The 15,206-nt window shown below is 28.1% G+C and overlaps 1 protein-coding gene across 1 annotated transcript in view; it reads left to right on the forward strand.

The window, feature by feature from the left end:
• Nucleotides 1-13,112, forward strand: part of LOC119674154 (nuclear pore complex protein Nup214-like) — a 20,026-nt gene extending 6,914 nt beyond the window's left edge. The window contains exons 2-3 of the mRNA XM_038085279.1: nt 10,477-12,611; nt 12,672-13,112. Coding sequence (XP_037941207.1) covers nt 10,477-12,611; nt 12,672-13,112 — 2,576 coding nt within the window. The remainder of the gene's footprint in view (nt 1-10,476; nt 12,612-12,671) is intronic.
• Nucleotides 13,113-15,206: the final 2,094 nt, after the last annotated feature.

Genomic DNA, 15,206 nt, shown 5'->3' on the forward strand with positions numbered 1-15,206 from the left:
CCCACGATAAACCTTTCAAAAGAGTTGCTGCTTCGACAATGAGCAGCATATCAGCAATTAATTAAACTTGAATCATTCTGGATTTCAGCAGGCAACCTGAGTAAAACAACTGAGAGGTACTGAGAGAAATCAAAATTTTAATACTACAAAAAAATGGTTTTGTAGAGATCAAAGACAGACTAAAAGATTAAATATATATTTAGACTCTTGTCATTAGGTGTGAAATATAAAACCAATTTAAATGTTCTCCACGAGGTATCTTATAGTACTAGATCCTTTTGATATCAGTTTCGATGACTTGTCCGCATATAGCTGGGAATAACACGTCCATAACTTAAAGTATATTCATTTTAAAACTTTTGAGAGTTTAAGGATTATATGCATAAACAAGGTCCTTTACAGAACTTCACCAGATCGTATGATTTAAATAGCTAATTCATGCAAGAAAATCAAAATAGACCGTGTCTTCAGAATTGAAGATTTGTGTTATGCCTTAAATCCTACATAATCTTTTGTGAATGCAATGGTAAAACAACAAATCAAAAAAAAATATTTAAAAAATATAGAATTGCTTTTTAGAATTTACTAACGAAATATGTCCTTTCTTTTAAACATAGTTTTTCGTATCATTGTACATATAATTATTTATTTGTATTCTACATAAAAACTAGTGAATTTGACAGATAACGAATGGATTTCGAATGAGTAATTGCTTGCACCAAAAAGTGGCTTGTTGAATCATTTTCTGAAGATAATTTTAAAGAAATATCGGTTTGTTTATAATAAAATAAAATGTATCATGTATTCCAAAACTCAATAAAAAATTTGTATATGAAATAGACTGACAATTTTCTAAACATTGTTTATTAAAAATACTATCAATAAATCCCAAATCCCAAAAATATAATTTTATTTTCCATAAAATTTTGCATCAAAACAGTAAACCACATAAATAATAGCGGCAATAACTATGTCTATATGTGAAATTTTCAAAAATAACATACGTCATGATAAGCCCCAAATATTTGAATTTATAGCGAACCTCATAAACTTTCCTTAAAACCATCACCAGACGACCCTTGCAATTTATAAATTCGCATCCAACGCTACTTGTGCCAAACGCTTGACGGATGTGATCTTGTTTTTTTGCTAATTCTTGCATGCCTGCTTGCGTATGCGTTCGACACTGCCAACATCAGTCGGTCGTCCGTCAACTAACGTCAGTCAGATTCAGGTCGTATATGAGTACGTCTGTCAGTCAGCAAGTAACTTTGTTGTACTCTGAGCGATCACCAGCATACACAATATTGCGGAGAAGAAGAAAGCGCATAATCAGAACGCCGCAATTGAATTTCATGGCGGCGGAAAATTTAAATAAAAAAATAAATAAATAAATACCAGAATGAAAATATATGGCGCCAAATGAATGTCTGTCGCTGTTCTGAAGTGGGGTGGGTGTTAAGTCAATATGGACATTTGTATATACAAATGTAATAAAAAAAAAACGTTTCTAAAGCCAATGTTACATCTGATAAATTTAAATTCAGCATTTACACCTTTGTATAAACATACAATATGGACAAATATAGACAGTAATGCATATGCACCTATTCAACATATGGAAAAGACACATGCTGCCCGTGCGTCGCTCTACTTTGATTAATGTCGTTTTTATTTAGTCGCCGCATTAAGTTTTATGTTAAATGCTCATTTTATCTGGCTTTTTTCACGCCCCTTACGTGACAACGTAAGTGATGTATAGCAGACGCCATGACACGCGCCATATATGCTGTTTCAGTTGTCAAGCAACTGTAAATATATATGCGGCTCTCATATCATATACATATATAATATACATATATATACATATATCATATACATATATAATGATTTATTTTTTTCGGGTTCTGTAACTCGGGAAATTGCATTGATTATCAAGTCCTTTTAATTAATTCCAGCTACCGTTGTTATACCAAAAATCATAAAGTACACATATATATCTTTATATATAGAATATATAGATGTTAAAGTATGATACTACAACTTTATTGTTGCGTTAAAAAATATCATTTTTATTGATTATTAAGATTCTTCCTGGAATTATACCGAAAACAAAACCTTATTATAGGCCTTGTTATTCAATAAAACTATAGCAGTTGCTTTAACTTTTTTATAATATCCTATTCACACGACACCGGTTAATCGTCATCAAATGCTGATCCAGATTGAATTTTTAGGTTTGTTTATATACTTGTAATTTTCTTAAGATTTCAAAATTTTCTGTGAGTTCTGCAGTGTTACACCACATTGTTTTTTTTAAATTATATATCGTATATATTATATATATTATATTATATATATTATATTATATATATTATATTATATATATTATATTATATATATTATATTATATATATTATATTATATTATATATCTTTACTTGCATGCTTTACTTGAACAAATGATTACCGATTAAATCAACAAAAATGTGTTGTTTTTATTGATTTAATTAATTTATCCGAATCAAGAGTAACTTTTTTCGAGCAATAAAATACTAAAAAATTAAAAAACAGATTAAAGGAAAATTAATTTTGTATATTTCTATTCCATTTTTTAAATGCTAATTAAACAAAGCAAACTTTTTTTTATATATAATAATAATTACGGTGGACTTTTCTTAGTATTTTAATTCAGTTTAAATGTAACTTAAGTAAAACTCTATGACTGATTAAGTTTTGTGATCCTAATATGAGAATATTTTATTTAAAATAACGCAATAATTTTAATTTTAGATTAGATTTTTACATTGAATCACAGTTTGATTTAGGAACTATTGTTTGATTACAGTTTAGAGATTGCTTAAAATATACTATACTACTGTTTGTCAATGCCCAACCTTTGGCCGGATTTTTACAACAATCAATTTCACCTTTATATAGTATAATGAAAGCATATTTATTAAAAGAGATTCCTAATGTTTACGCATTACCCGGCGTCCAAAGTTATGGATGAAAACAAAGTTGTGAATCAAGAAAAAATATCAAGTTGTTTATAAGATAGAAGACTAATCTTCATTTTTATTAATCCTTCCTGTCACACTTGTGGAGAGTACGATGAAAGTGCCACACATCTGTTTTGTAACTGTAAAGTGCATATAAGGAGCAGGACCTTCTTCTCAAGAGCATTTTAAGCTTTGTTAACGAGAATCGAGTTGGTATTTCGACCTCTGAATTTTTTAATGGGTTGCTTCCTTTTCTGAGGATCTTGACCAACTGCAGGACCTTCTTCTAAAGAACATTTTAGGCTTTGTCAACGAGTCGAGTTGGTTTTTCAACCTCTGAGTTTCGTAAACGATAACAAAATGGGTCACTAGGTCTAAATCAATCCTTAGAATCGTTGGTATAAACTAACCTACCAATGAAAAGATATACCACATGTGTTAAGTGTATGCACATAAAAACTTTTAAAATACACAATTTAATTAAAACCTCCTATTTTAAAAAAGAAACATTTTTTTTTTCATAATAAAAATATTATTATTTTTCGACAAGATATTCTGGGGCAGCAGCTTTTGAATAGATCGTAACTTCCATAACTTGAAACTAGCTGTTTAGGATGAACTGCAAGAAGATAACCAAACAATAATTGAAACTTGGTCGTTTTTATGTTATTTCAAAAATTGAATACCATCCAACATTTTTATTGTTTTTCCATTAAATTTTATGGTAATTTTAATCAACTTAAATTTAATTAAATGTGAAACAAAAGATAAAAGCTAAAATCCAACGGATAACTCTAAAGAATAAGCAGGGAAAGACCAAAATGTTTTAACAACGAAATTCCTACAAACAAAAAAAATTTCCAGCAAAAAATATGTACAAAAAGTGGCAACAAGCAAACCACTTTTAGAATCCATAAAAACAGCTGCAAATTTTTAATTTCAAAGATACTGGTTTTTATCTCTCAGAACGAACAAAGATGCACTAAAAATATCCACTAAATGCATTTTGGCGACTTAACCAATGTTCAAATTTCTTTTGGTAGTTTATCAAGGTGCGGCCAAGTCAACAGGATAATGTTCAAACAAATTACTATACCAGTGTACACATGTATACACATATGGTATATAGTATGGTAATGTATGTATCTATAAACACATAGATATATATCTAAATGCAATGCTCAACTGAATAAAATTTTATGCGCGTGCATGCGCAGACAGTAAAACGTTTAACGACAGCTGCAGCTGGAAATTATGTATCTGAATGAGGCCATTATTTGGAAACTGTAAATATCACCTGGTTTGAACTTGGCTTTGCATTGTGTTCTCAGATACAAAAACTAAAATATCAATTTATCTATGAAACAATTTTTGAAAATACTCTGAAATGTTGTCCATTTCATGTTGAAAAACCTTTTTCGATTTTAAGTGAATCAGAATTTAGGCAACTTAATTCTCAAGAAGTTTCGACACTCATAAAAAATGAATGGAATAAAAGCAAAACTAATACAAAAGTCCGCTGTGATTCATGATTTGTTTTATGTGGAAGTTATATCAGAAACTGCAGTGATGTATAACTTTTAAGTGCTTACGTATATGAAATAATCTAATCTTCAAGGGCTAGACTAAAAGCAATACTATATATATATGTCTTACCAGGAAAGTTTTGTATGTCATTGAGCAGTAATTAGAGACTTGTACAGTAAATTAAATTAAATTGTTTAAATAAATAAATTTTTTATTGGTTGGTTATTTCAATAGATTAACCTTCGTATGAGAACACATTAAGAACACACCTTTGTATATATTTAATTAAGAATGAAGAAATTAGTATGCAGTACAAAATTCTGTATTATTAAATTGTATGAGTATCTTTATTCTTCACAATGCTTAATATTATATCTTTAATAGAATTACCAAAGTGTTTCATTAAAACCTTGAAAGCAAAGATGTTTAGCAACAACGATATTTAATATTGAAAGGTTTTGTAAAATTAATTAGTTATAATAGTTAATAATGATAGGAAAAATTTATAGAAATAGTATCTTAAAAGCTTCAAAACAAGAAAAGAAGTTATGCGAAAAAAAACATTTTAGTATGACCTAATTAATTGTATTTATTAATATATGTAATCTTATAACTTAGTAAATCTGCTTGGTTAGTGTTACTGGCGACATGGCTTCCGATTTTGTCTAAGTCGTAGTAAGGGATAGTTTTCACGCTTGAAGAAAAAAATTTGGATACATTTTTTTAAATCTGCTGGATCATGAGAGGTTTATACTCTGTAAACCTAATGTTCGCAACAGCAGAATGTTGGATATTTGCTTACTTTATCAAGAATCTATTTAATGTATTAAATATTGCTATCAATACTGCTAGCAACTATTACTATTGCCTAGAGGCATGTTATGCAGGTAGTTATGGTCACATCAAATGTAAAACTGTTGTTGATTTCATTGTATATATTAAAAAACTGCACATAAAAGAAAGACCGAAAGTTCAATTCAAATTTGGTGATAATGACGTGGCTTATTGTGCCTTCTAATATTGGTGAAAACAATGTTGATCAGTTATAAATACCAGATCTTTCGCATATTAGGAGAAAACAAATATATTTTAAATTGAGATACAAAAGAAACATACCAAAATAGTATTTAAAGTACAAAATTGCCAATTGAGATATGACTATTTGTATAACATAACCATTCATCATTTAACGTCTGCCATAAGATACATTAAACAATTCTCAATTCTTCCAGCAAATGTTAATACTGCTTGTATAAGTGCTTTAAATAATGCTTATCATATCACAGAACCCAACTATTGTGGCAAAAAACAAGAATATATGAGTGCTGTTAGTATAAGTTACAATATAGAACAGTGCTTCCCAATCTTTTTTGACAAAGGATTACTATGATATTTTTGTTTTTAGTAGGGACCACCAAGTTTAAGAATAATAAACTGTATGATTATTTTAATATGCTTTATGCATATTTGGTATAATGTATAATGAATTGTATAAATTCATAGATGCATTATATAGGCTATAAAATATGTGTATAATTACCTTAAATTTTTTGTGCTTATTTATAATAAATGCGGTCTCAGTAGACAAACTAGAAGTTATGTATCTGATATAGAATATCACAAAACTGAACTAATGCTGCAGCAAACGATAATATACGAAAATTATTGCTGCAATACACGTCAAAGACTAGAGCACTTGCTGACTGTTATTGAATGCTTGGATCGATTGCTTTTAAGCAATTGAATTAAAAATATTAAATTAAATTAAAAAAATTTTAAAAAAAATATTAAGAAAAATGCTTACTGCTTTTAAAGAAGAGTTAATAAGTAAATTTGTTTGCTATTGCTTTCAGCAAAGTATTTTGTTAGAAATGGCTTGCCTAGGTTCCAGTTCCACTCCAAATATTATTTGAACTACATAACAACATAACTATTTATTGAGTTTAAATACGTTGCATTAAATAAAAAATTTTTATAGATAGATTTTTGTAACCTACTTATTTAATAACGTACCGTAAATGTCCATAATAATTTATTTAAACTACAAAAACGCTTTGGAACAATTATCAACTATTATTAATGATAATTCAAATTCATATACAATAGAATAGAACAACTACGATTACACTACACTAGTTATTTCCTAAAAATAAATCGATATTTATATTTCTATAATAGTCTATTGTTAATTTATTTTTGTATCTATGAGTATATATGTAGATTACGTCAGTATATATTATCAACATTTTCATATGTGTAGATAGCATTTAAGCCTTGCCCTCAAGTGTTCGTACGATGTAAGCAATCAATCGAAATTTGACATCACTTAAAATGCTTAATGTTCCACTTTATTATCATTGTTTATTTAATGATTTATTGTACAATTGTTGGTAATTATAGTAAACATTTATATAATTGTTAAATACAATAAACGTTGTGTGACCTAATTTAGTTTACATTGTAAAATTAGTTAATTGTAGGAAAGTTACATGTTATGGAATTAAACTTATCTATAATAATAATAAAAAAAATTTATAATTTTAATTAATTTTTTTTTTTGTACTTTATATTGTATATATTCTAGTTGTACATTATTATTTTTGGCTGTGATCAATTATAATAAAACTCATATTTATATATAACCAAAACGTTTTATGTGGTTTGGTTTAGTGATTTACGACTTGGTGTAAAACAACATTTATGGTATAGTAAAATGTTATTAGCAAAAACCTTCAAAACATGTAGAATAGCATTGAAAAAAATGATTACAAATATATTTATAGAATACAGGTTATGCAACTTAATCTCTATTTAGAAATAATTGATAATATATATTTGGTTGCATATACTCGAATATAAACATATTTATTTGAATCATTGATTAAATGTGAATATAATCGAATTATATTCGTATATACTGAATATTAGGGTGGCCGTAGAGTATTTTTTCCAGGGAATTTTTTATTGTTTAAAAAATATTTAAAAAAAAATATAACTAAAAATATAACCAAATATATATTAATAAAAAAAATTTAATCCATATATGCTATATTTTTTCTATTAAGTATTGAATCCAAAGTGGGTCCAAATCTACTATATGGATCTTTTGGTCACATAAAAATGTCATCACACTAAGTATAACCTAGTACACGGTTTTCGATAAATTTCTTGAATGCAATGTGGTGAAAATGAAATAACCTCAAAATTGTGTTATATGCTTGAGAAAGCGTAAAAATGGTGCGTGATAGATGGAAATTTTGTTCCAAAAAATTAGAAATACATTAATAAAGTATTTTTTATACTAATAAAAATTAACATTATTTATATCGTTAAAGATTAAAGTAAACAAAATAAAAAACTGTTAGAAAAGTCTATGAAATAATGCCACGACTTGCTACGATTTTATTAATATATAAACAAATATATATTTATTAAATATTATAATAATATTAATTATCGCTTTAAATGCTATGATGATAGCATTATAAATAATTGGTTGCCCTTTGTTCGATTTTATTTAAATGCATTGTTTAATAGCGAAACGCAGAATCATTTATGAGCTTCACATCCGCACTGATAAAATGAATGACACGAGGTACAGTATAACTCGCAAGGTTACACTTAAAAAAAATTTTTATTTCATTTTATTTTAACCTTAAAATTCCATTTAAATGCTACAAATTAAATCTGGTTTTTTATTCTATAATAACAATTTTAATATATTAGAATAATATTTTAAAATATTAGAAAAAAAAACTTTGAAAGTAATTTGTGAAACTTACATAATCATACACTCAGTGACCAACTGACACAGTTCTATTATATCTATATGTCTGTATCTATAACTAAATATTAAAAAAAAACATTTTTTATATAAATATTGAGGAATAAATATTTAACTTTATAATACACATTAAAATCGAAGGTTAAATGGCAGCTTGATTTTTTTTTCTTGCTGCCGTCATTTTTTATTGACTAATTTACTGAACCTGTCATCTACATACAAACATATGTATATATTAATGTGTATTTAACATTTAAATGCACAAAATTTATGTCAATTTAGGTATATAAATTTTGTTGTTACTTGAGTATATAATTCGTTAATTTAAACATTAAAATATTTACTTCTGTTTTAGGTGTAGTTAGTTTAGTTATAAAAAATTTGTTGTTGTTGCTTGGGTAATTCATTAATTTAAACATTGAAATATTTACTTCTGTTTTATTTTTTGTAAACGAAAGGTTAATAAAGACTAGAGTTATAAATCATTTATTTATGCAAATAAGTTACTTACTATATACAGTAACTTATATATTTGTTGTATCTTAACATTTCGAAAAACAGAGAAATGAGTTTTCTAAATTTATTATTTAACCTACCACCTTACGCTTAATAAACTTTCTCTTAATATAGTCATTACATTTATTATTGTTGTTGTTTTTTTTAATGTACAAGTGACACATCAAATATTTTCATTACTTACCTTTTGTTTTGTTTTTTGGTGGATTTCACAGCGGCAGCAGCAACAGCAGCAGCAAGCAGTGTTAGTTTGTCAACAGGAACTTATATGTTATCACGTCAATGACACCACGCACTTGTGTTAAAAATCCGGTTAATGACGTCGCTGATAATAGTGAGCACAGCACAGCAAATTCGCGATACACCGATTATTCACTTTCGCTTATAGTCGCTCGCAATCAAACTTTCTGATACATTGATGATTTGCGAAAATGGCACATGTCATCAATGTAGGAGAAGAAATAACAACAGTTTCTATATATGTATGTACATATATATTGGCAGAATTGCATTTAAATATGTTAGCTTGTGTATTGTACAATTGTTTTTGAGTACACAGTACACAAGTAACGTATGAATGTATGAATGAATTTCCGGCAAATATTTGCGCGTACAACAAAACAGCTAAATGTGTATATTTTTGCGGGTTGGTAGTTCGGTTCAGGGGGTTGATAACTTTTTATACAACTTTGAATTGATTGTTTTTGTTGTTGTTATACTTTTATGGTTTTGTGCTTCCTGTACTGTTGGTTTATAAATGAAAATATCTTTATTGTAAATTTCAGTAATTTTGATTGCTTTTTTTTATTACTTTTTGTCAAAAGCAACTTTTAATTTATTATTGATTTTTGTTATAATTTTGATATAATAGTATTTTCTAAATAAAATTTAATTTCACTTTGTTTCGTTACTTTTTTTTGTATTTGCATACACACTACTATTTTGTATAATTTTTTTTTTTTCTTAAAATATTTTACAACTTTCAACGAACGACCGTTATGCACTGTTTAATGTTATATTAAGAAAAATCTCAAAAAAAATTTATCTTATATATAAATAATTTTAAAGTATTTTATTTTTGTAATTTGCACTACTTTTAGCTTTGAAAAATTAAACGAACAAATTTCGAAAGTTTTATTTTAGCGCTGCGCAATCAGTTTCGTTTATTCTGTTTTTTTGCTTATTTCAGTCAGCAGCTGTTGTTATTGTAATTCCAGTTTATAAGTAGGTAAATCCAAATTTTGTTGTTATTTTGTAAGTACGTTGCAAAAGACTCACTGTATTTGTAAGCAACAAATATTGTAGATAATTTACCTCGTATATTAACAAGCAACACTCAAATGAAAATCGTCCGAGCGCACAACACAACCCGCCACTCAGTTCTTGTCTAACTGTGCCAGAATAAAAATTTTCGTTTGTTTTTGATGCATTTTCTGTTCAACTTGTTTGAGTTTGAATCGAACCACGATTTCAATGTACCCAACTTCGACATTTGTTCATTCAAGTGTTTTATGTTTGAACGTAAAAACAAACGTCAAGCCAACGAAAAAAAAAGGTTGTGGCTTGATGTTTTATCATTTTTCTTTTCAACAATTCTTTTTAAGCGCAAATTTTAAATTGTTTGTATTTTATTAAAAATGTTTATTAGTTTTTAATGTTTTTCAAAGCAATTACAAGTATATAATGAATGAAAAAGAAACTGATTTAATTGATATACAATTTAAACTTCATAATGGATTTAATTCGTTTGAAACGCATTGTGAAATACCTCCTACGGTTGGCGTGCATTTTTTGGCGACCGCAAGTAATTTTGGTTTGATTTTTGCTGGAAATCCATATGCCCCTAAATTAAATATCTTCAAGCATAAAGACATCATTGATGCCAAATACGATAACCTAGCATTGAGAACGCGTGTAGTGGAATTACCAGCTCCTGTTACATATTTGTCTTGTAATGCTGATGGCTCTTTATTGGCCATTAGTTACAATATTAATGGCTGCCCATATCTACAGATCTATTTCACACAGTCGTTCTTCATGCCGAAAGTCACTACGTTCTGTGCCACATGCTTATCAACTGAAGAAAATATCAACGTTACTGAGTTGTTATGGAATCCGGTCCTTCGTAATTACTTGGCAGTCATATTAGATAATGGTGTACTTGGCATGTGTGTACTAACTGACAGCGGTCAATTGAACTCTAAAACTTTGGACAAATCTGTAGAAATACAATGTGGTTCTTGGTCACCAAAAGGAAAGCAAATTGTGTTAGCATGCGCAAACGGCATGCTACAACAATATACACCTGACTTGACTCCAGCTCGTTTAGTAAATATACCGGCAGAAGTGCTGAACGGCCCATTTGATTGTTTAAGCATCTGTTGGCTATCCACATATCAATTTGCTGTTGTGTTACTGCAGCGGGGCGAAAATAGTTGCCCACACATTGTTATAGTGAATGCATTTAAAGCAGATAATATTACTTATAAAGATTACTATGATGTATGCTATAGCAGTGACGGTCCCCGCAAGCATAGGTTTATGCTAACGCATTTGATAAGTTGGAATTTTTTATTAGTGCTCTCAGCAAATGGATTAGAAGTTGGCATTTTGGGTTCGGAAAATAATGATAAAATACCCAAATGGATACCATATATTTGTGACGATCAAGCGCGTATTGCGTTTCCATTAAATAAAGACAAAAGTGATCAATTCTCAATTGGACTCTCCGTTGATACCGCTAGTACACATAGATTAATGATTAATGAATCTGAATTAAATCCTATGCCTATGATTCACGTTTTAACTACACATGGACTACTTCAATCGTTCAATTTTCTAAATCTGTTTCCAAATGCTGTTAGATTGTGCTCCCCACCGGTGCAACATACTGATATGTCAGAAATGTTCTCTCTTATTGAAGTCGAAGATTATTGTAACCAATCTGTTAAAGAAGAAAAAGGAACAAATTTTTCACCAGAAAAATCGGGAACAACTGAATTTTCATTATCATTTGCTAACACATCACAAATGTCACTCTATGAAACATTCAGTTTTAATAACACCGAGACAAGTTCAAAGGCAAGTCCTATACCAGAACTGGTTACTTTTAATAACAGAAACAATCAATTATTTTCAAACGTGGAATCGTTATCAGGACCAAGTTCAATTCAAAATAAAAATTTAGTAATAACTTCTCCAGATACTAGCGTTAATAATCGAAAAGCGTTATTTGCCACTTCACCAACTGTTACTAATGAACATTTACGTCAAAGGACTGATGATAAAACTAAACTTTTTCAAGATTATGAACTAATGAGCGGACATGTCTTTTATTTGGATATATTAGATTTCGATAGAACATTGCAGACATTGCTTGTAAAACAACGAAATAATACTGTAGTGCTTGGACACCCTGAAGAGTACAGAAATAATACTTTAACTCTGTTGGAATTAGAAAAAACATTTGATCAAGCCGGCACTAAGGATTTTCAAAGAGATATACATCATTTACGACATGAAATGGTTAATTTATACGCCATGTTAGAACATATTAAAACTAATATGACATTATCGAAGAATTCACATTTGAAAAATAAACTCTCACTGCCCGGTTTTGATAAATATAATGGTCGTTCACTTATTAAATCTTATGAACTTATAAGGAACAATAAATTCTTATTAAAGACAGTTGAATTAGAATTGGAAATGCAGCGTGTTATACACTACGATATACTACGGAAGATAATGCCTTTCGCACCCCGCTTAGATCCAATTGGTAGAGTACTGAAGGAATTAAAGTTATTTTCAAATCAAAATCTCGAAAAATTAAAATATTTGAAGTCTAATTTTCGTTGTCTTGGCATAACGCAAAATAAAACTCGTTTTACTAAAAGAATATCTCTTATTAAACCACAAGAAATAGTGGAACAAAAAGTAATCACACCAGAAATCCTTGCTAAACATATATTTTCTGAGGAAGTCAAATTTTCTCCATCCAACCATACACTACATATTAATCCAAAACATAAAAGAATAGCATTGTGTTTGGCATTAAAAAGAAAAGTTACAGCTGCGAAAAAAATTTTTCCAAAACGTTTAAGTCGTTTGGATATTGATTCCCTTCCTATACTAGAGGCGAACATTAGTCAGATGTCAATAAGTGATGATACATCAACAAATCATGATATAACTCAAATAAATATTGTGAAACCTATACAAGCCAATTCAATAGAGCTACAAAACGTTTTTGTCTCATTAGACCAAGTATCTCCAATCTTTTAATCTTTTAATGTTAATGGAATCAATTGAACCACCCTATATTTTCTTTCGGAACTAGTAAACCATCTTTAAAAATCTATCTTTATTATAACAACAGTGCAATTAAAGGAACTAAAAGTCTCTAAATTAATTTTTTTATTAGTAAAATTAAATATATTATATATATACAATTATGTAATATGAAACAATATAGGTATAGTGTTTTCCACATATTTTTAATAAGAAAATAAGTGTAACAACACATTAATTGAATTTATATTTTTAATAGTGTTATTGATGAATAAAAAGGATATAAAAAATAAATTTTTTTAAGTTTTTGTTTAAAACCTAGTAGCTAGGTGACCGTAAAAATCCAATAACTGAAATCGCATTTCAGTAATCACGGGTAGTTATTATCCGTAATATTATACTGATATTATATTAAACAAGTTAAATTATTCTAACGCATAAACAAAATATAACATTATATTATAGCTGGTGAAGGTTGTGAGTTACTAAAACTCTATGATATATAACTAATTACTTTGGATTACTTTGGATATAACTAATTACTTAGTATGGCGGTTAGGATTTTGAGGTTTAGTGAATATTTGCAGCAGTGCTGGTTCTAATCGGTTAGAATCAGTTTAGAATTATGGTTCTAAATCAGTTCTCACCATTAAGCCATAAATCGGTTGATAACACAATACAGTTAAGTGGGAAAGTTACAAAGAAAATCTTTGTAAGTCAAGTCCTCGATGTATACAAATTCAATATTTAAACTAATATCCAAAGCAGACTAGACACGTTTCGACATTTTGTTTCAAAGATTGAACTAAAGATTGGATAAACAACGGTGATCACAGAAACAAAAATTTTTTGTTTACAATATATGATTAGTTTCAGTTAAGTTGGAGTAGCAGCCACGTATACAATACAAATAATGATATATTGTGATACTACGGGTTGGTAGTATCACAAAAATACAAACTTTACTCAAGATAAACTTGGAATTTTATCATGACAAATTTTCATTATTTTATACATTATTTATTTATAATTAATTTATTAAATGATGTAATTTTGTTTTTATTTTTTAGTTGTGGTTTAATATTAGTAATTCTCCTGATGAAGGCAAAAGCGAATTTGCCGAAATACGTATAGGAATATGCTAAAAATTAACGCTCAAAATAAAAGTTAATATTCTTAAAAAAAAAACAAAACCGATTTCATATTAAATGATGTTATATTTTGTAACTCTAAAGTGATAGACTATCTTTAAAGGAGGCGTTAAATGAAATTAACTTAAGTAAATAATAATATATATAAAAAAATTAGATATTTTTATTGATATTATAAATGAAGTAAATTTTTGGCTTTTATTGAGATAATTTATCTTCTTATAATTCTTCTTTAGTTTAATTATACATCACTTCATTATTATAATTCTTCTTTAGTTTAATTGCATAATACTATATGTATTGCATATCGAACTAGAAGCTAATGATTTAATTTTAATATATTATTTCTATTAGATGTTCTTTTCAGAACCAGTATTGCGTAAAATTTTTGGTACAAGAAAAATTTATTATTAGTGCAGTTTTTTATTAATGAGTTGTTGTTAGTAATTAAATTTATTGAAAATCTTTAGTAAGAATAATAATAAATAAGATCTTTATCACTCTTTAATGTTAAAAAAATCACGGTTGCCACTTGAAAATTTTTTTCTGTACCAAAATTGGTTTAAAAAGGTACCATTTCTGTAAAAAAAGGTCCAAAATTTTTTTGGACCTTTTTGTTTTCTCGTTCTGTGTTTTTTATAGTGTTATAAATGAACAAAATATAAAATAGTGCAAAGTTGCATTTATAAAAAAAATTATTTGGAAATATCCACAATAAAATTGGGTCGTCAAAAATGTACCAGTTTTTGAAAATGAGTACCAAACGAAAAAAAAAAAAAGTACCAATTTTGGTACTAAAGTACCATAAGTGGCAACCGTGGTTAAAATCCGGTGTGGTCCAATACTTTATTCAGATTTTTCTCTAACTGGTTGATAGCTTTTATTTCGTATTGCACCAATTTTACTTACGCTTAAGTCCACTTCACTGCGTCCAGCC

This window comes from Teleopsis dalmanni, chromosome 2, assembly GCF_002237135.1.
Source record: "Teleopsis dalmanni isolate 2A chromosome 2, ASM223713v2, whole genome shotgun sequence".
NCBI lineage: Eukaryota > Metazoa > Arthropoda > Insecta > Diptera > Diopsidae > Teleopsis > Teleopsis dalmanni.